Genomic DNA, 21,871 nt, shown 5'->3' with positions numbered 1-21,871 from the left:
GTTTCTTTTTATTTGTCTTGTTTACTGTTTTGTTTCAATTTGTTTTTGTCTGTCTTTGTTCATACAAAAATTGATTTTTGTTTTAATTTTTTTTATTTGTTTAAATTTATTTGTTTATTTTTTTAATATATTTTTTTCAATCTGTTTTTCAATTTGACTTTTATTGTTGAATATTTGACCCCTTGTGCACTTAATTTCAGTTATGACAGCCAATTTTTATTATGAAGTTCAACAGATTAAAGGGTGAATTAAGGCAGAATATCCATATTGATAAATTGTAGCTCCATATTGATAAATTGTAAATTGATATATTGATAAATTGTAAATTGATAAATTGATAAATGTTTCTGCAACTATTTTAGAAGGTATGCTCAATCTCTGCAATGCGATGTCGGGTTCTAAATGTTATTGTTTAATTCATTTTTTCATAAAAATACTAATAACTCAATCAAAACATGTTTGTTTTCACTGCTCTTTAACAACAGAGCATGCTTGCATTACATTCAACACAACTTGTCCTTGACAAATTTGTATTGGATTGAAAACTTACTTACTTAACTCTGTTATTTGAGCCCATAAAATGCTCATGTTTTCCTTGTGAGTCTGATGAATTGACCTAATATCTGGTTTGTGTATTAGACAAAATAGACCAATCGTGTTCATCAATATGCCTAAAGGCTGGCGCAATTTGCACCGACCCAAGCGACTCTTCTGGACTACTTGTTGGGAATGAGTTGGAGATAGTCCTGGCCACTTAGTCACGTCGGCGTCGCACTTGTTGGTTAGCTGCACACTAGCCCGACTCGACGTAACCCAACAGTTTAATCTCTTGCTCATCAGTTCCATATGGGGGCAGCCATTTTGACTTTCTGTAGTCGTCACCTTATTTCACGACTCTTCCATGCCACAACGAATATCAAACATGTTTGATATGCCTGATTTGGTCAGGACGAGGACCGACTGTTGGGTCTTGGTCGGGTCGTGAGCAAAATTTTGTCCACCTTTACTGACCCAACAAACATACCATAATCTTAATCCGGCCTTGGGATAGGCTAATCTTAAATGAACCCTGCATATCTGGCTCTTATTCACATGATCTTTATAAAAGAAAGCAGATACATCAACCACACATAAAAGAATGAACTATTCTTGATAATAGTTAAATTCTACGATTTAGACACAAAGAGAAGAAACACGACGTGAAGGTATTCCACATATGCTGCGTATTTTTAAATTTTTTTATGGCTCATTGTTGGCAGTCCAAATTGCCATCATGTTCCATTTGGCGTTCATTACTTTTAGACATTTTCCTTGGCAAGTTCTACAACACGAAAATCGTTAGCATATTTTGTCAAAATTCTGGTCACCCTGCAAAGTGTAGCTTTCAGAATAGACGATGGCGACCGCGACGAAATTCATACAAAATCTTCGGAACTTCCTCGTTGGGGTAAGTTTAATCGTTGCTTACTTGATTACATGTCTACTTTCTTCAGAGGTATGTCTTACGTACATTTACAGGCTACACTCATTTTGTCAGCTCAATGTGTTGCCTATTGTATTAGCACTTACCATAGGCCTAGGCTTCGCTAAGTTGTAGGCCTAATCCTAGGCTAGATCATAGGTGTACAGTGCAGTATGTTGTTAACTTAGTTTGTATGCCGAACTGTAAACTAGACTATTGCAAAATTATGATTTATTGTCAAAGGATCAAAGCAAGGCCGTGGCTATTCTTACGACGAGTCGTAACAATTATTTTTAAACTATTCTTACGACAAAGGCAAATTCAAGCGCAGTCAAGTAAATAAAGCAACTGCGCATGTAGTAGGGGTAACCCTAACCCTAAACATAACCCTAAACCTCAATCCTAACCCTTACCCTAACCCTAACCGGAGATTAATGTTTCTCCTCGTCGTAAAAATAGTACTCCTGGTCATGAAAATAGCAACTGCGCATGCGTAGTCGGGAATTATTCTTACGACTAGTCGTAACAATAGCCACTTTGTCAAAGCAAAGATCGTCTCAGACCTGCCACCACTTTCCCTTCTCATGGAAAGAAAACATCCTAATAAAATATGAAATGCAACAACAGATGATTGTTGCCTGTAATTTACAAAGTGGAGATTATCAAATTGTGAAACCATTGACTGTTTGGCTTGAAGTCAATACTCATTGCTTTCGAAGTGATCATTCGCAGGGCAGCCCGGCGAATAACGTACACAGACACCTTATTCGCAGGGCTGTGACGATTTTGAAAATAGGTTTATTATTAGGTTTTGCTATTGATACCAGTCAGTTTAGGGGCCTTGAAAAAGCCAACCTTTTGGGCCCAAATAGTCTTAGCCACTTCATAAGCTAATTTTTGGAACCCCAGCAGTTCAATTTTAAAAGCTTATTTTAAGGGAGCTTATCTTGGGATTCCCCAAAAGCCAACATTGCCTGAAAGCCAATATGGTCAAGGGTGTGACACTCCCCCCCCCCCCCTCCCACACCTTTACATGCAAATGAGCAGTCACTCTGCAAAAACAAAGGTGAAAATGAGGGATGACATTTTTTATGTTGGCAGTACTAATGCTAGACTGGTTCAATCTTAAGGCCCTAGGCTCCCAAAACCAATCCTAACAGCATTAAGATAGGAATCCCAAAGGCCAATTAATTCCTCAAAATATAGGGGCTCTCAATTAAGACTCTCCAAAAGATAGCTGGTGCCCAAAAGCAAATTTGAATAGCCCCAAAAGTGACTGAGCCTGTTAACCCAGTCTAAGGCTGCCCTGTGAATAAGGTGTATGTGTCTGGCTATTCGCAGGCCAGCCCTGCAAATAAGATTCTTGTGTCTGGCTATTCGCAGGGCAGCCCTGCAAATAGGGTGTATGTGTCCGGCTGTTGGCAGGGCAGCCCTGCAAATAAGGTGTCTGTATCCGGCTGTTCGCAGGGCTGCCCAGTGAATAAGAAACTTGTGTCCGGCTATTCGCAGGGCTGCCCTGCGAATAAGCCCCACCAATTGCTTTTGACATTCGGCCACTGCCTGCAGGTAGAAGTGCACTCTGCACTGCATAAAAGAGAATTCACAAGTCTCCCATCATTTATTTCATCACATGAAAATGATCCACAACCCAATGTTAACATGATTTGGTTGTTGTAATGGCTTAAGACTTTCGCACATGAAATTTGGAGATCCTTCTCTTAGACGCTGCATAAACTGTGTGTCTCACTGTAAAACCATTGGAGTTGGTAGTTGTGAGAGCCACATTGCCATCTGGACACAGGTATTTTTGTGGTTGGCTTTAAAGTTAACATATTTGGTGAATTTCATCTTTCATTTCTTTTTTATTTAATCGAAACTGTCTGCTATTTTCTTGTGCTGCCATTTTCTGTGATACAAGTTCAACTTTGATAAAACAATATCCTTAATCTGAAAATAGGCCCTGAGGGTTTTCCCAAGTTTTCTTGTCATTTCAACGTCATAGTATTTGATCAAACTAAGATAATGTGAAGAAAACTGCTGCAAGCATATATATTCTTATTCATCAACCATCATTGAACTAAATTACATAACAACTATAAAATTAAAAGACGTGTTATTTTAAAATCTGATTTTATTAATTTTATCATTTTCATATTTCACAGAGAAATCTTCAAGCAAAACTTAATAACAGAACTGTGCCAGACATTTCTTCAAGGTTTGTAGACGACTGTTAAATTTTCTAACATATAAACCAGTTCCCAAGTGTTGCTAAATTGTGGGAATATATACCCAAGTTGTGTGAAGATACAGTATATGGCAGGTTGATCAGCTGAAGAATTCTTCTTTCTTTCAAGGTTTGGATTTTACTGTTTGACAGAACAGCTACTGTACAGCTAAAATGTCATTGACTTTGATCCCTTATCTAAATGCAGGGAATGATTTAATGATCAACTTTAGTTTTGTGTAGCAATTTTGAGGGCTCTGATATTGTTCTCTCATAAAATACTATGGTCCCTGTGCACAAAAACTGCTATATATATATGCATGTTTGAATTTGACCATTTTGCATAAGATATTGGAATGTTATTTTGGATAAATTGTCCCTGAAAGGCCTTTAAACCCCTCAGAACTGACATCATGTGCAAGGCCAGATTGAGCTTGTGGGGGGGGGTGGGGGGTGGGAGGCAGGGTCATGTGACCAGGGGGAAACGGTTCAGTATAAAGTTACTATAAAAAAATAATATAATCCCACATATTTACCAATAACTGTAAGAGAAACATAAATTCCACAAAGGTGATTTCACACAGTCATATTAAACTGCAAGCTGTTCAACATGACTGCAAATTTTAGTTAATTATATTTTGTTACGCCCATAGGGACAGTACTTGGTATTTCTTTACCGTATAATTGAGTATCACGTAAACACACCTCCACACCTCAGGCACATACAGATGGCAACGGAACCTGTCGTAGTGCCTCAATAATCTTTGTTTTTGTTCATGTCATTTAGAAAAACTTTTTGCTGTAAGACCTCTTAAAATGAAATAATGAAGGTCAAGTATTTGAGTCATTGCCTCTAATGATGTGTAAAATACACTGTCGTTGTAGATCTCTTTGGAGGTTGGGGGAGGGGGGGGGAGGGACTGGAAAGTAATGTTCTCATTTAAGTATTTTGTGAATACATGCCACGTGGAACACCAGAAATCAAACCAGAGCTCTTGATCTGAGTTTCAAAAGATAAGGAAATTGAGATTGCATACAGAGGTCTAAGGTGTAAACTAAATTCTTGTCTGTTTATCACCGACGGATCAAGTTGTCTATCGGTTCAAGTTGTAGTTAACATTTCTCAAGTCGCTATTTATGTTGTGCAATTTCTAGGACAATACCAGAACCAAACTTACCAGATGGAGTGTCTCACAAGCTGGCAGCAAATTATTACTTTGCTCGGGATGGCCGAAGAGAAGTCGGACCACCTACTGTAGTCTACTCACCGACAAAATTGTTAAAGGAACCCTCCAAAGAAGGAAGGTATGAATATTGTACAAAGTTAAAGAAAGCTTGAAGAAGTTAATGGCTGCAAAAGGACTTTTTGAATTTCTAACTGATAGCATGCTATCTGGATGTGGTTTTCACTTTTTAAGGAGAGACATTTTCATCAGAAGCATCTCTGTCCTGTAAGACAAACTATGTCACTTGTAGCTGACTTTTCCAGTCCATTTAACTTTCTCCATCCCAAAAAGATGTTCCTTTCTATTTGAGGCATTTTTTCATTTTCTGTTGCTTTGTATATCAACTATGTAGATTGTTTTTAGTATACATGTACCTGAAATTACCTGAAATGAAGAATTTTTCCCATTCTTATTTATTGAAGGATCACCACTTATTTATAGAATAATGACATCGTTTTATCTATTATTTCATTCCTCCAGTGAATCGGATGCCGTTGCAAGTGAAGGAAGAAAACCAGTAACCCCCGGCAGTATGAGGCAGTGGAAATTATCCACAGATGAACCTTACTTGTGAGAAAAACCCAACTGGATGCTGTTCGAAGGAACATCATTATCCTAATAAACCCAATGGCTCATGAAACGGTATCTCCTTCAAAACAGCTTCCCTCATTTTCTCTATAGGGAAAAACTAAAAGAGCCTACCTAGAAGTCATGAAATTTGTCTGTGCAAAACTGAAAGCACTACTGTATGAGTTTTGTGTGCAAAAAATATCTGAATGACTGTGGTGAATAGAGAAAGATTTTTTTTCTATTGTTGTGAATAATATAAGATTTAATAAAAAGTGCTGCTATAAATAGGTATCAATGTTGCTGTGTTTGTGTTTGTTTTTAAGTGTGAACTGCTTCTTTTTTTCCTTAAACTTTCAAGTTTGTTACTTTACTCTTGTGAGTCTTGTTCATAGATTGAAGTAAAAAAATATTGCAATGTAAGAATTAATTTATAGGGATCCAGACAGTGTGACCAGTGGCTTTAGGAAGCAGGTCAGGCCATGGAAATAATGATGTCACTGGGGGGGGGGGGGGGGGTGGTGCCCTTTTGAAGTCTGCCATATGAGTATATAGTTTACTCTTTATCCATTACTTCTCTGGTCCCCTGATCTGACCTTGGGTCTGACCACATTGTCATTAGGGTTGAACAAGTGTGAGCAAGACTTCACTCTACTACAATTAAAGAATAATTGAAAGAAGCACAGCCTAACTGTTATACCATTTCCCTCCTGATACGATCAAGTCGCTAGAATAAATACTCTCTTCTAAGAGATGGTGTGCACGTTGGTATCAGAATCTCCTGGAGTTTGAATTGAATTTGAAAGTTGAAAGGAGTTTCAGCAGAAACTGTCTGAAGAAGTTCGTGTTGAAGGTGGTTGATGACAGGTACACACTCTCTTCCACTCCATATCTCCTCCATTTGTGTTTATTGTCTCATTTATGTCTCTAACGTAGTTTGGAGTATAAACATATATAAGCCTACTGCTCAGGAATATCGTAGCTTGTTAAATGTCTGGAATTTTGCCTTAGTTAAAGCTAGACCGTTTGATGCCGTTGGCTCCTCAGTGCGGTCATATGTGTTGTGTTCATCCATTGTTTCACAAATGTTAGCATTCAAACACTATATATGCTTTACAAAGTTGTGATACATCATACTTATCATGTTTATATGTCAAAATGATCAAACGATCAACACTAATAGAGATATCTGCCCACCACCTGTTTTTCGATGACGTGCTACATTTATTTCGTCTGTCAATAAAACAAGACAACATCTTATTATACCAATAAGTAGCCTTCCTAGTAAACTGCGCACGTGAGACTGGTTGCTCGAAATGTTGTCAAGTTGTATATACACGATCGGAAACAACTACCATCAACATCATTATCCCTCGTAAACAGGCTTAAACTCCCAGTCCGCCATATTTTCCTGGCAAACCTCATCAAACAACTCGTTCTCTGCAACCGAGAAGACATTCTTCCAGGATCCAATGACACCTTGAATTAAAAGACAGAACGAAAACAAATACAACAAGTTTGAGATTTTACATTTGAACTCAGTGTTGTCACCCATGTTGATGATTGCATGCAAGGGTTACACCCATGCATACCGACCATTCATACGCATATCCATAGCCTATGCAAGCATATGAATTCCTATACACACTCATTCATAGGCCTATTATAGGTATTGAAGTTTTACACACATCCATTTTATACGCATTTCGATACATATATATATATATATCATTTGTATTCTTTCATACGTTAACGTGTGCACTTAACACTTTTGCACCGTATATATGCGCATCAGTATATACAAAACTTTACAGATGCGGACTGATACGACTAAATTCAATTCCGCTATGCATATGGTTGATCATGCGCTATGATCATGCGCACAAGTGATAGTTGAAAAAGGATTTGAAAGTAGTCAATCAATACCCCCTCCACCCCTTCCCCTGTCTAGTAACCTACGGGATCCCATCGGTTGCCATATCGTTTGAGTTCACAAAGCAGTGACCCGATATAAGTGACGAAAGCATGACGTCACAGTAGGCAACGTTCACTGATGATTCGCATGGACCGTCGTCAACCATATCAAAACTCATGGTTGAAGAAGACGTATATTGCAGTTGCTATTCCATCTTGGTTACGTAGTGTATCTGCATTTCTTAATATAAAGTTGAAATGGGAAACATTCACATATAGTTGTCCCCTGCATGCGAACTGATTTCACACACAAGTAACATCCTTATACAGGCGCGTATCCAGGATTTTCAAACCCGGGGGGCGCGAATTACTATCTAAGCGGAGCGCCACCATCGGTTGGCGCGCAGCGTACAAGAAAATTTCTTGTTTTGAAACCCTCCAGATCACCGGAAACGGCACTTCTCGGGCTTGAAATGACCAACCAGATGTACACTTTTTGCCTGAGAACCAAGTATTTCCTAATAGTTTTTTTTCCATCCATAACCTTTTTGGAGATTGTCAACCCGGCACACATCATGTTCGACCTGATCGCATCTGTTGTGGGTCTTTGCTTTTGTAGGTGATTCTACTTCGCGGCCCACAATACCCGTCAGCCCCACTTTTCAAGGTTTTAAGCCCCATATTTGTTGAGAATTTGAAAATTCACATTTCTCGTGAATAAACTCACTTGAAAACATACCCATAATGTTGTACAAAATTTCATCTATGGACAACCAATATAGAAAAACTTCCTTCAACCTCTAACAGACCGGTCAAAATTGCACGAGTAGAGGGAAGTGTGATGCAGAATGTTGGTCAGAAATTTTCTAAAATTCCGACACAGTTAATTTATTGATGTAGAAATATTAAAATCTGTTATAACGGCTATTATAAAGGAAATGAAAAAATAGCAGATATTTCCGAAACCGAACACTTCACACATAGGCGTGGGAGGCGCGGCGGCAGTGGCGGAGCAAGGGGTATTGGTCAGGAGTGGCGAGAATGGTCTGTTGGGGCGCTTTCGACACTATCTAAGCGGAGCGCCACCACTGGTTGGCGCGTAGCGTACAGAAAATTTTTGAGTAAAGATACTCCCTAGATCGCCGAAAATGACCCTTTCCGGGCCTGGCTAATATGCAGATAAACGAAGAATAAGGTGTCATCGCCAAATTACAGCAAGAAAATGTGACAAATGTCAATAAGTAGATGAGAGCGCAATAAAAAAGTCAATCTAGAATAAGTAAAAAGTGGTAAAGAGCTGAAAAAGCCGCCAGCAGTCCATTTGAGTCCGTCAGGGGGAGGGGGGGGCATCCGCCCCCCTGACCGTATGGACGTTCCGCCACTGCGCGGCGGGGGTGCAGCCCCTAATTCGCCATTACTAATTTAAAAAAGAGTTTTGACATAATTGGACCTCCATGCTTTTTATACATCTACATGAGACATGTCGTTGTTTACATTAGCATCCCGCGGTGTACTGCGCAATTTGAACGGACCGTACGGTACACGATGGCATGCGATGTAATAACCGATGCTTACTTATATGATATTGACATGAAGACGTTGAATGCGCGCTCTGCGCGCGAAAATTTTTGGTTATTTTTTCAGGCAAGTCGGACAGTTTTGAGGCTTTTCATCCTGGAACGCCATTTTCATGCTCACTGATATGATGTGATATCTGCTGTTTGCGTTACAAATTCGAACAGGCGCGTAGCGAGGAATTTGCCAAGGGAGGGGCGAAGCCTGTAGGCAAATTATCTAAGCGTAGCGCCACGATAGGTTGGCGCGAAGCGTACAAGAAAATTTTGGCCGAAAATGACTCCCAGATCGCTGGAAATGGCACTACCCAGGACCATTTGTTAGCGCGAAGCGTACAAGCAAATTTTGGCCGAAAATGTCTCCCAGATCGCTGGAAATGATACTTCCCAGGCCTTGTAAGTTGCCTCTAAGCCCTTTCTATTTTGAAATTACTTAGCGATATCATTTAAAACAAAATGCTGAATGGGGGGGGGGGGCGGGCGGTCGCCCCCATTCCAAAATGCGTCATGCTCCCCGACGACACGGTCGAGTTCGAGACCAGCCACAGTTGGTTTCATAGCACAATTCTACACACGCGTTTTGATAGACCATATATAGTATGTATATATAGATCATTAGTGAGAGAGGAAAATGGAAACGTCAAAAAATGGAGTTGTCGGTGTAAGGGGTAGGGTGAGTCACACTTTTACGAAATCATTGATCCGTCACTGGCTACCCTTCAATGTAATGATGTCACTGTTCCTCTTTCTCTTCCCGGTGTCTTCGCGTTTTTCTTTTACTCCCTCCTTTTCTCCTTTTTCTCTCTTTTTTTCTTTTTCTTTTCCCTTCCTTCCTCTCCTCCTCCTCTTTTTTCCCCTCTTTTTTTCCTTTTTTCTTCTCTTTTTTTTCTCTCCTCTTTTTCTTACCCGGGGGGCGCGCGCCCCCAACGCCCCCCCCTGGATACGCACCTGTTATATGTTTGTATTATGTATGTTTATTAGATCCTCCTGCAAGCAGGAACTCGCGAAGAAGCCTCATTGGCTTATCAAAGCCGCAAGCTGACCGAAGTCAGTCTCTTACATTCATATTTAACGTCCAACTGGACGACATACATTAATCTGGGAGTGACTCGAACCGGGGACCTTATGTCTCCCCGGGAACCGGGGACCTATATTAATTTAAGAGAAATAAAAATATACCTTTAACACTGAATATCTGGACATTGACGTTAATAAATCGACGTAGCTATATGATACATAACGATATTTTGTCAACAACAATAACAAGAATGTAATACATTTCACATTTCATACCTTTCTGTATAAAAGAACTCCGCCCCATAGCCTTTGTAATCATGACACCATCGGCTCTCTGTTTCTCTATATCGTCATAACTTTTCTTCATCCCTTTCATACTTGCATTCTCCTCTAACCGCCTGAGAGAATCCTCGTCTAGTTCTTCACCAAGAAGAAACTTTGACAGTGGTCTAGCGACGGACTGAAAATCCTGTATTCATCAGCGAAGATAACGTGTGAAGTTTATATATGAAACATATACGGATCACGTAAATAACACAACTGATTTCAAACGATGACTTTATTCACACAACATATTCTTTTTGATACTGCCGTCCGTCCGGTTTGTAATCAACAAGAACATTGTGATAGGATAGAAAAGTTTTTGAGGAACCTCTGCCACGATAACATCATAGACGTTAGCACGGGTAAAATTGGCCAGTCAAAATAGGTATCATTCAATCAACCACATCTTGAATAAGGGACATGACATGATATATGGATTTCAATTTATTAACTAAAATGAACTAACAATTAATTAACAGTTTACAATAGTTTTGTCTTAAAAAAAGTTTCACAATTTCCAATATGAACACCGGAAACATTTAACTTACAAATCGCGTTTTGTGATAGAGTTAAAACAAACAACAACAAAAGAACACCGCAGGGATTTGGTACAGAATACGCAACTCGGAAACTAACGGCAGATATAGCTTAGACCTATGAAATTCTACAGCGCATTAGTTTAACAAATACCTAGATAACTTTCAATGTGTGCTAGTGAGTGGAAGATTTTTCATCGTAAGCATCTCTGATATAAATGGGTAAGATGATGGGGGGGAGGGGGGGGGGGTGGGCTTGCTTCTCCTTTAGAATTATACAGCCTTTAATTAATTTCGAAAATTCGATCTTGATAAATCAATGTCAACTCACCAGCTTTAGCTTTTCGTATGAGGTGAAGAAAACATTCTCTTGTTCTCTATGTGTCCAGTAGGTATGTACGTGGTCGAACCAACTTCCGTGACTCACTAAAAGGGAAACATTATTGCACTCTTTTAAGTACCTTTTAAATAACAAAAAGTTAAACTTTCTTAGAAAAGTAATCGGCGACAATATACAACAGACAGTTATGGACAATTAGGGAGGGGTAAGATTTGAACTTATGGGCTGGCGTCCCTGGGGATGGGTGTAATTGGAGGGGCTTCCCATTCCCCTTCCCTCTTCACTATGAGAAATTCGAAATAGTGCGATCTTTTGCAACGTATACAGAGAACATTTAATGTTCAAGAAATTTGACCTGCATGCCAACATGCTTTTAGATCTTAAATGTGACACATCTCGTTATTTACACAGCAAAAGTTTTAGGGTATAGAGCCCACATTATGCACGCACAAAAATGTGTTTAGGTTTGGTTTGATTTGTTGAAGTTATGTGCCGTTGGCCCTAGGGGGGGGGGGCATAAGGGGAGGAGAAGGGACGCTTTTAATTAAGGATGTTTAAATGCGAAATGTTGCAATTCTTGCGGCAACTTACAAAGCACATGTATTTTCAAGAAATTTCATATAACGTCTGTAGACCTAAAATCATTTCCCTTAATTTTGTTGAAAATGATCAAGCTTTTATTATTTTCACAACATACATAGTATAATTTACAGTATGCGGCGGAGGTGGTGCACTCTATAATGTTGAAAATATTGTCAGTTGCTAGTCACGTGATGGACTAGAGTACTTATGAATTATACATAAGGTAGGTAGGCCCACGTTGCTCAAAAATTCAAAACCAGGTTATAGCTTAGTTCTGTGAATTTTGCAGCTGACTCTTTATATTACAAATTCGCTGAGTTATCGTATTGAACTCTATATGGGGTGTTTTTTTTTTTGGTATGACACAATTAATGATGGAATCATATATTTCAGATTCACTTTATAATTTGACACACAAGTGGAAATTGGAAATTATTTTGTCTTAGTTTTCACTGTAAGTAGTGCCAGTGTAACCATTGTAATATATGATGAACCCATATACGGTCGGACGCTAACCTGAACGAAGAAGTTGGCTACGAAGTACTACAAGTTAGTTACCTAGATAGGATCCTTATATAGTGTTCCCGAATTTAAATATCTGTATATTAGGTTTTCATTCGTACTTTCTTTAATTTCTTTTGTAAGGGGGAGGGGGGGGGGGGAGGGGTTCTTGCATTGATACATACATATTTGGAAAATGATATATGTTTTTAGTTTGAGTGGTACTTATTAGACAATATGTCCGCTAAGTAAGTAACTGTTAAACGGTACGAGTTAACTGTTAAAAATGAAAAAGAATTTATTCGTGGAAATAAAGGGGCTCTTCCATTAACAATGTTGTCTTCGGAACCTGTAAGAGTGTTTCAGAGGTTATAACAACGCCAGTGGCGTAGGAAGGTACTTTTGAATGGGGGGCTGAAGACTGATGCCCGGCCTGGGGGAGGGGTCTAAGGGGAGGGGGTGTCCCCCTCCCCTTTGGACTTTTTTGCATTTCCAGGTGGCCTCAGATGCAGTTTGGTGCAATATAGCACACTTCAACACCCACTCCATTTTGTAAACTTAATTTTGTATTTTCACCTGGCCTTAGATGCAATTTGGTGCTCCAAATGAGATTTTTTTTCTCATTTGGAAATGAAAAAGGGGTTTTCTGACTTGCGAACCGGGGGGCGGAATGATACTTCCGCCCCTCCACATTTTCACTGGGGGGGGGGGGCTGGCGCCCCCAGCCCCCCGGTTCCTACGCCCTTGAACAACGCTACTTTCAGGCTGAAAGAATTCAACACAACTAATAAAATAATAATGATATGGACTGTTTACGATTATATTACTTCCATATAGTCGGAGGTGAAGACCCTTTCAGGGCTAATTATTTGGTAGACAAGGTTGTAGAAACACGACGAAATCGAAGTGTAGGTTGCCTTGGCACAGTATATACTAGTACAACATAGGGGTTTCTATGGATACAAAGTCACGTGACACATTTGAACTTGATGGAGCTAGAACGACCGACCATTAATACAGCAGGCCACATCGCATGGTCTTTTATTCTGAAACTTACTCTCGCCGGACAAGAACATATTGAAGAAAAACTTCCACATCCTCTGGTCTTTAACTGGACCCATGGGTGCAAGAATAAACCGGCTCAAGGACGCTAAGGTATCCTTAGGATTTCTCATGACGTAGAGGATCTGGAAAAAGACAGTAATATTTATCCTCGTCAAGAAACGATTGCTGTGTTGATGATGGTAATGATGATGATGATGATGATGATGATGATGATGATGATGATGATGATGATGATGATGATGATGATGATGATGATGATGATGATGGTGGTGATGATGACGATGATGATGATGATGATGATGGTGGTGGTGATGATGACGATGATGATGATGATGGTGATGATGTTGGTGACGACGACGATGATGATGATAATGGTGGTAGTGGTGATGATGAAAATGATGATGATGATAATCCTAATAACGATACCGATGATGGTGACAACGACGACGATGATGGTAGTGGTGGCGATGGTGGTGTTTGTGGCGATGATGGTGATACTGGTGAGGATGATAATGGTGATGATGATGATGTTAATTACGATAACGATGATCGTGACAACGACGACGATGATGGTGATGGTGGTGGTGATTGTGGCAGTGATGGTGATTACTATTTGGCATTGTCATACACAATACGTATGATAAATCATATGAATAGATATTTAATAATTTAAAACACATGACAATAGACAACAGAACCTTGGGATAACAAGGGGACTTGTAATGTGCATGTGACATTCTTAAAGAGAGTGTTTTAAAAAAAATAAAAATCTAAAGTTTATGTTAGGAAAATTTGTATTTAGATTGTTTGCTTAAGGGGCTTGATACATATGCGCAGCTGCGAACATTTTCATGAGCAATTTATTCATTTGAACTTACCCTCCCTTTCTTGCCCTCTGTTAGTTGTTTGGGCAAGAATTGCCAGGGTAGATGGGTAATCATGACCCTTGGAGACTCCACCTCCGCAAATATCTCATGAGATGGTGTCGTCATTTCAGGCGGAAAGAGAAATTCTACTCCAGTCCCAAACATCTTCATCCTGTCGATATCATCTGCACGTCCCTTTGCTAATACCAGCAGAGCTATTTCCCACATCCAGTGGGTACCTGATATATGGAACAAAGATTACTGATATTACAATCTTGTTAAAAAATAAACTTACTGCCCGCTTCATTTAATCTGCACTTGGTAATATTCACAGTTAACGGTCCTCTCACACTTTTGAGTGAAGACAATTTTATTATAGACACACTGTCTTTTGGGGGATTGGTGGGTGCATGTATTTTGTATCTGAGCTACTGTTGTTCGATTAGTTGTACTATATCTTGATCTTGATCGATGTCCACACGTATCGCCCATAGGGTTGTTGACGTGTGTCCTTCTCTTCCCGGATTTGATAATGTTGTCCAGCAGCTGATTACCAGAACCGCCAGTTGGGTTTCACAAGATCTATACTACTACACGTCTAAAGCCATGTTGTTTTTCACATGATCCAGTATGGCATAAGGATCAAAATGAGCCGTACTATGTTACTGACAATAATATGCGGCTCCAGTTGCTTGCAGCCTATCATACTATTACTAGTAAGCGTAACTGGATTATGGTAATTTGACGGTTTTGATCGGTCCCCTATATATCTTGACTATGGGTGGCACATTTGCTGTACGCCAGTCCTGCGGGATTGTTCTATAGTGGAGATAGACTTGGCGCCATTGTATCTGAAGAGCATGCCTTCAAAATCCGTACGGTCGGGATATGTTATCGGGCCAGTTGCTTTATGGATCTTAAGTTCCTTCAGAAGTTTCTCGATGCTAGCTATGACTAGTGACAGTAATATAGGGCATATAATGGTCTTCGGTTTATTGTTGGTAGGTCTTGCGGATTTTCTTTAGTAAAAAACTGAGCAGAATTGGGTATTAAGGACCTCGCGACTCTTTCATTTGCACTTGAGGCAAGGCGACCGGTGCTCTGGAGAGGACTAACATCAAAAGCCTCTCGGCAGGTGGGTTTTATATATCGCCAGAATGGTTTGGTGTTATTAGTTGCAAGGGTGTCGGAAATATCACGGATATAGTTTTCTGAGAAGTTTTTTTTTACGATCTGTCATTTTACGTATGATCTCTTTGAATTTATCCTAATTAACGAAGTCTCCAGTTCTACGAGCCTTATCATTAAACTTACGTTTTTTGTTTCATTCCTTTCTCAGGTTTTCAGTCATCCATTATTATATATAACTTTACAGTTATATATAATAATATTATTATCCATATATTTTCTGATAAAATCAGTGAAACTGGACCAAACGGTGTCGATGTCGGAATTTTGGATGTAGTCATCGGTAACTTGCTGGTCACCGCTTGATTATAGGGGACACTATTGCAAGTTTGCATCTCCCGAATCCATACTAGCGAGATATGTTAATATACCTGTCGCCGACTAGACAAATACTTAATACCGTTATAAGGCTGTTTTTTTTTATATATCTATATATATAATACACTGATTGGAGTATACGAATGTGTGTACTATAACACACAGACAATCAATCAATATATATATATATATATATATATATATATATATATATATATATAAATATATTCATTCATACTTAGTAAATATTCCTAAATCCTATTGGTCCATTCAGGTCAGCTGACCGTTGTTAATCCTGTGAGTAACGCACGGTAAAATTACCGGCGGATGAATGTTATCGTATGACTGTATACCATACGTACATGTTTGTCCCTAGAATGGTTGCTATGGGAACCAGAAGTTGTAGGGTATTGATATGATGAAGCCAACTAGTAATTGTTTGTAGTTCCTTGTTATTGAGACCTTTCAAAAATAGTATTATGGCCGCAATATTGCCAAACATTAGTTAAAATGTTATTATGGTTCATCTTTTATGAATGACAGCCTTTCAAAGACGTTTCCTTTATAATTATTCACTATCGTTCAGTATTACTTTATAATTGCACATGTACATTGTTATGCTGGTTGTTAATCGTTAATTCGACTTACGGGGCATCACTTTAATAAATCTTTGGTTATATGTAACCAAAAATGTTTTGTTTTATGATTTTCCCTCCACACAAATGGTAGTGTATGAAGGAACGGGGTTAATCAACGGTCTAGCGTGCGTTACTCACATGATTAATGCACTCCGGGTGTTAATGCTATCGCTGGATGCACCCGGGCTCCGCTACGCTCCGCCCTCGTGCATCGCTTGCATTATCCCCCGATCGTGCATTAATCCTTTGAGTAACGCACGCTAGACCGTTGATTAACCCTTATATATATATATATATATATATATATATATATATATATATATATATATATATAAATATAAAATATACAATAATATATACAATATGTAAATGTAGTACAATACAGTACACTGGTTGTAGTGTAAACATAGCCTACCACTTTTAGGATACGTGGTGATGAATATGTCATCGTCTCTCGTCTCCCAGTCTCTAATGATCTCAAGACTCTTCGCAGGTACAAAACCGCTAAACCTCACTCCTTCATACTCGTGCATCTCACTGATATTCTGCAGCGGCTCGGGAACACCGAACATTTTGGAAATTTCCCTCTGCATTTCATTTTGTTCCTCTAATGAATATCTGACCACCATTTTGTTAGACTAGGCAAACACGTTATTTCAGTTGACTCGCAAATCAATCTAACACAGGCAGAACCGCGTCGATTACATTTTCCGAATTACATTGACACAGAGTACAGATCGAGCACAATAGCACTAGCCCGTATTTTGATTGTCAGTAAATCACGTTTTAAACTTTGCTCCTTGGTTTGTTTACAGGAACTTTAGATTTGATACAGTTCAAGGTTTACTTGTTCACAAATATGACGTTATCGGTCGGTAACGTTTAAAGGTTCAGTTTACACTACTTATCTGGATCGATTTCCAACTTATTGTGACGTAAGGTGAATTTTTGATTTTATCCACATGCATATCAGGCGCGTATCCAGGATTTTCTAACCCGGGGGGCGCGAATTACTATCTAAGCGGAGCGCCACCATTGGTTGGCGCGGAGCGTACAAGAAAATTTCTGGTTTTGATGCCCCCCAGATCACCGGAAATGGCACTTCTCGGGCTTGAAAATGACCAACAAGATGTACACTTTTGCCTGAGAACCAAGTATTTCCCAAAAGTTTTTTTCCATCCATAACCTTTTTGAAGATTGTCACCAGTCACACATCATGTTCGACCTCATTGCATGTCCTATGGATCATTGCTTTTGTAGGTGATTCTACGTCACGGCCCACAATATCCGAAAGCCCCACTTTTCAAGGTTTTAAGCCCATTATTTGTTGAAAATTCACATTTCTCGTGAATAAAATCACTTCAAAACATACCCATAATGTTGCACAAAATTCAATCTATGGACAACCAATATAGAAAAACCTCCTTCAACCCTTAATCCAATTGGGCTCCTACGCCTTTGACTACACACATAGACAGATTTTGAGGCTATCCATCGTGGAACATGCATTTCAATGCTCACTGATATGATGTTATATCTGCTCTTTGCGTTACAAATTCGAACAGGCGTGTAGCGAGTAATTGCCAAGGGAGGGGCGAAGCCTGTAGGCAAACTATCTAAGCGAAGCGCCACCATGAGTTGGCGCGAAGCGTACAAGAAAAAGTTGGCCGTAAATGCCTCCCAGATCCAGACGCGGCGGAACGGGAAAATTATTGGGGGGCCAATGTGTGGAGACTATCTAAGCGGAGCGCCACCATCGGTTGGCGCGGAGCGTACAAGAAAATTTTTGGGTTTTTCAAACCCCCAGATGGCCGGAAACGGCACTTCCCGAGTGCTTTATGCTGCGAATACCTAGCCCAAAAATATGGGTCTCAAGCCTGCAATTTCTCAGATTGCACGTAATTTCATTTTTTTTTTCATTTATTTATTTCCAGTATAAATATAAATATTTATAAAAAAAATCTGTAAAAACATTGTAATTTGTATATTCGATTGTGTTTTAAGAGAGTAGCTATTACTCGTAGTGTACTTGACGTTTTTGAGTGTAGTAAATTACTACTTGCAGTTAAATGCAATAATTAAATAAATGTCATAAGAAAAACCAGAAAGCATTTCTTAATGTAAACAAATGGGTAATTCCAAAACCATGTGCAGTTGCCAAAAAATTTTTATGAACCAAGCACTGTCACGAATGCATGTACCCTATACAGTACATGTGAAATGCTAATATTGTGTTTTTGTTATCACACTTAAGGCACTTTAGAAGGATATACCCTACGAAAGATACATCAATTAGAAGGGAATGTCCCTGTAGGATATATCCATGGGAAATGTGCTACCATTAGAAGGATATATCCTTCAGGGGATGTTGGAGAACTGGCTGAAATGAGGCAAGTCATTGGCCTAGGACGAAGTTGTGTTGCCCTCACCGGTACTCACACTCACTGCTTCCACTTTTCACGGGGCGTGAAGACGCGGTTGGGGTGACAATGTGGTCTATAGCAAGGGGACGGGCCGAGAGTCCCCCCCCTCAGCATTTACTAAAATTATTACACCTATATAGTATACGTGTGCATCGGACAGATCGACAAGTATGCATTGAAAAATGGGCAGATGCACGTTTCGGAGCCTTGGTAAATATTGGGGGGGGGGGCTTATCATGCATTTGCCCCCTCAACTTTTTCATGGGGGGCTGAGCCCCCCAAGCCCCCCCCCCCCGGTTCCGCCGCCACTGCCCAGATCGCTGGAAATGACACTTCCCAGGCCTTGTAAGTTGCATCTAAGCATTGTCTATTTTGAAATTACTAGCGATGTCATAAAGAAAATTTGCTCGGGGGGGGGGGGGGCGGTCGCCCCCTTCCCGAAATGCGTCATGTTCCCCGACGACTCGGTCGAGTTCAAGACCAGCCACAGTTGGTTCCATATTGCCAATTGTACAATTGTTTAAGGCGTCCATACACACACACGCGTTATGATAGACCATATATATAGTATTTATATAGATACATTAGTGAGAGAGGAAAAATGGAAACGTCAAAAATGGAGTTGTCGGTGTAAGGGGTAGGGTGAGGCGCACACCCCCTCCGTAATCCTTGATCTGTCACTGGCTACCCTGTGTATATAATAGGGATCAGCGCTTTAACTATGACTGTTCCTCTTTCTCTTCCCGAGGTCTTGGCTATCTTCTACTCCCTCCTTTTCTCCTTTTTCTCTCTTTTTTCTTTTTCTTTTCCCTTCCTTCCTCTCCTTCTTTTCTTTTTCCCCCTCCTTTTCCCTTTTTTCTTCTCTTTTTTTCTCTCCTCTTTTCCTTACCCGGGGGGCGCGCGCCCCCAACGCCCCCCCCCTGGATACGCACCTGCATATTGCGTTGAATTGTCCACCATCTTCTCGTACCAATTTCGACAGTTAAAGCAAAATCCTGCTTTTTTTCCTTTTTTGGGGGGGGGGGTGGAGGGGGGAGAAGCTAACTAAAATACTTCAGTTCAACAACGTTGGGCAGCGAATGTTAAAAATAAGCATAAAGCACCAAACATTTGACAACGCAACAATAAAATATTTCATTATATCTGTGAGAAACAATTTTAAAGATTTCTGTCATACAGATTAATACCCTGCATAGTAGTAGCAGTCAAAATCTTTGTATCCAGTATAGTATTATGCAGTCGCCCCATGTATCCATATAGAGCTGATAGGTTCAGAGGACATTTACGACATGCACAGTCACTCACAGCGGCGTGGTAAACTTATGGAACGCAATAAAAGGGAAAAATCAAACAACCAACGTTTATGAAATGGATGAAGTACATAAACAGACACGAAGCCTTCGTAAATTGCACTGATAACAATCTGACAACAGCTGATGATGGCGCAACATAAATGAGTAATGCGGCGTGGTAAATCGGCTAAGGTAAGGGACTTGTGATTTTAGGATTGTTGGTTCGAGTCCTGTCATGTCGAGTTGTGTCCTCAGGCATGGTAGTTTATCTCCATCGTCTCGCTTTATTCAGGTGATGTATAAATCGGTGACATACGAGATCGCATATATTAAAGGTTGTGAAGACTCGCGCACAAAGAAACGTCTCATGCCGGTAATCTGACCTAGTTTCATGTGAGGTGTAACAGAAGTGTTAGACACCACCATCGAACCCAGAAAATACACACACAGCTTGCTAAGGTCGGTAATTAGACACTAGTATACAGTCAATATATACAGCTACGGTCAATACCCACAAAGCAGTGTACATAGCAGCGTGGACATCTCAGGTCTAGATAAAAGATATCACATTTCATTACTGTCTGCATTTTGTAGCGACAAGAAGAAAACGTCATTTGCAAGCAATGGAAAGTTAACTTTTTTCAGAGCGTGGCACGCGGTTTGGGGCGAGTCTTCAAGTCTTCTTTAAGATAGTTGCATGCACTGGTTTGTGGCTGTTTGTCCCTATTGGAAGTCGCTGCAGGAGACACGTTGTTATACGCACTGTTGTGTCCCAGTAGCAGTGACTGTTTGAATTGGACACACTTGGGTGTGACGTAGGTGTGACAAGTTACTCATGGAATCGATCGGTAACGGTGACAAGGCTGACTACAGCAGCAGCGGGCGCAACAGCCATACACGATTGTTAGGCGCAGAATGTGCGACAGGTTTAAGGTTCCGCAGGTGCCGATTTCCTCCCCATGTCGATAAAGGCAATAGTTTTGTCCGTTGCTCCAAAATGGCCTCTTGTTTCAAGGCTCTAGTGATCGACGGTTGGCTTCTGTGCTCTGGTTATACACCCATGTGGATCAACATCGATAAAAAAGAATCATATACAGTTTGAGTTTGTAAAATAAAATGACATATATTTCAGTGAAACTTTAGCCAGCGTAACAAGCAGATTTTTCCCCGCAATTTCATAATTCCACTTCACTCAGAAAAGGGAGAAATTGAATATTGAGTACTGTAAACGACCTTCATTTTCATCGAGTATAGCCTATTCATACTGGAACCTGAGGTACCTTTTTTTTGTCAACCATCAGCTCAATTAAGGATCGAAAACAGGAAACTTTAAACGCGAAGTGGCAGAGTCGAGTATTTCGCAAACTTACTACTCCCTGCATAAGTATTACCAACGCTGCATATTTCTTTTTCCTTTTCCAACTTCGTTTTTCTTTGTTATGAATTCATATTTTAATTGTATGAAAACCAATAAATATGTTTTTTTTGTCGTTGTAATAATGTTTATATTTAAGCTTATAATGACATTTAAAAAATGTGGATTCTGTATATTAAACAAGTACATTACAAATCATTCGTAAATGACAAAGCAATAAATAAAAGATAAAGCAAAATGGATTAGCAGTAACATATAGGTCTGCACTTAGAAGCACGACGTCGCCATCAATTTAAACTTATAGGAGCATTCAAGAGTTATTAGCATATTTTTAACATGAATATCTAAACCAGAAAAGCTGTAGAAACAATCACTACTACCCTCTTATCGTTTACTTTAGTCCCCCCAAAATTGTAGCAATAACAATGAGATTAGGCAA

The 21,871-nt window shown here is 39.7% G+C and overlaps 2 protein-coding genes across 3 annotated transcripts in view; one reads left to right on the top strand and one right to left on the bottom strand.

Annotated features, from left to right (window-relative positions):
* The first annotated feature begins 1,293 nt into the window (after positions 1-1,293).
* LOC139978823 (NADH dehydrogenase [ubiquinone] 1 alpha subcomplex subunit 7-like) overlaps positions 1,294-21,871 on the top strand; it is a 45,776-nt gene continuing 25,198 nt past the window's right edge. The window contains exons 1-4 of one of the 2 annotated variants that reach the window (XM_071989342.1): positions 1,306-1,447; positions 3,625-3,677; positions 4,842-4,991; positions 5,393-5,777. In XM_071989342.1, the coding sequence (XP_071845443.1) occupies positions 1,397-1,447; positions 3,625-3,677; positions 4,842-4,991; positions 5,393-5,486 (348 nt within the window). In that variant the 5' untranslated portion in view covers positions 1,306-1,396 and the 3' untranslated portion in view covers positions 5,487-5,777. Of the gene's footprint in view, positions 1,448-3,624; positions 3,678-4,841; positions 4,992-5,392; positions 5,778-21,871 lie in introns of those variants that run through there. The other variant, XM_071989351.1, reaches the window with a different exon arrangement.
* LOC139978787 (sulfotransferase 2A1-like) lies at positions 6,484-16,995 on the bottom strand. Its single transcript, XM_071989284.1, has 6 exons — positions 16,758-16,995; positions 14,211-14,437; positions 13,325-13,454; positions 11,176-11,270; positions 10,261-10,453; positions 6,484-6,958 (listed from the first exon to the last, which is right to left on the bottom strand). The coding sequence occupies exons 1-6, from the start codon at positions 16,969-16,971 to the stop codon at positions 6,846-6,848; spliced, it is 972 nt and encodes a 323-aa protein (XP_071845385.1). The 5' UTR covers positions 16,972-16,995; the 3' UTR covers positions 6,484-6,845.

This window comes from Apostichopus japonicus, chromosome 2 (genome assembly GCF_037975245.1).
Source record: "Apostichopus japonicus isolate 1M-3 chromosome 2, ASM3797524v1, whole genome shotgun sequence".
Taxonomy (NCBI): Eukaryota; Metazoa; Echinodermata; class Holothuroidea; order Aspidochirotida; family Stichopodidae; genus Apostichopus; species Apostichopus japonicus.
Note: the sequence above shows the minus strand (reverse complement) of the source record. Positions and strands in the feature narration are given on the sequence as shown.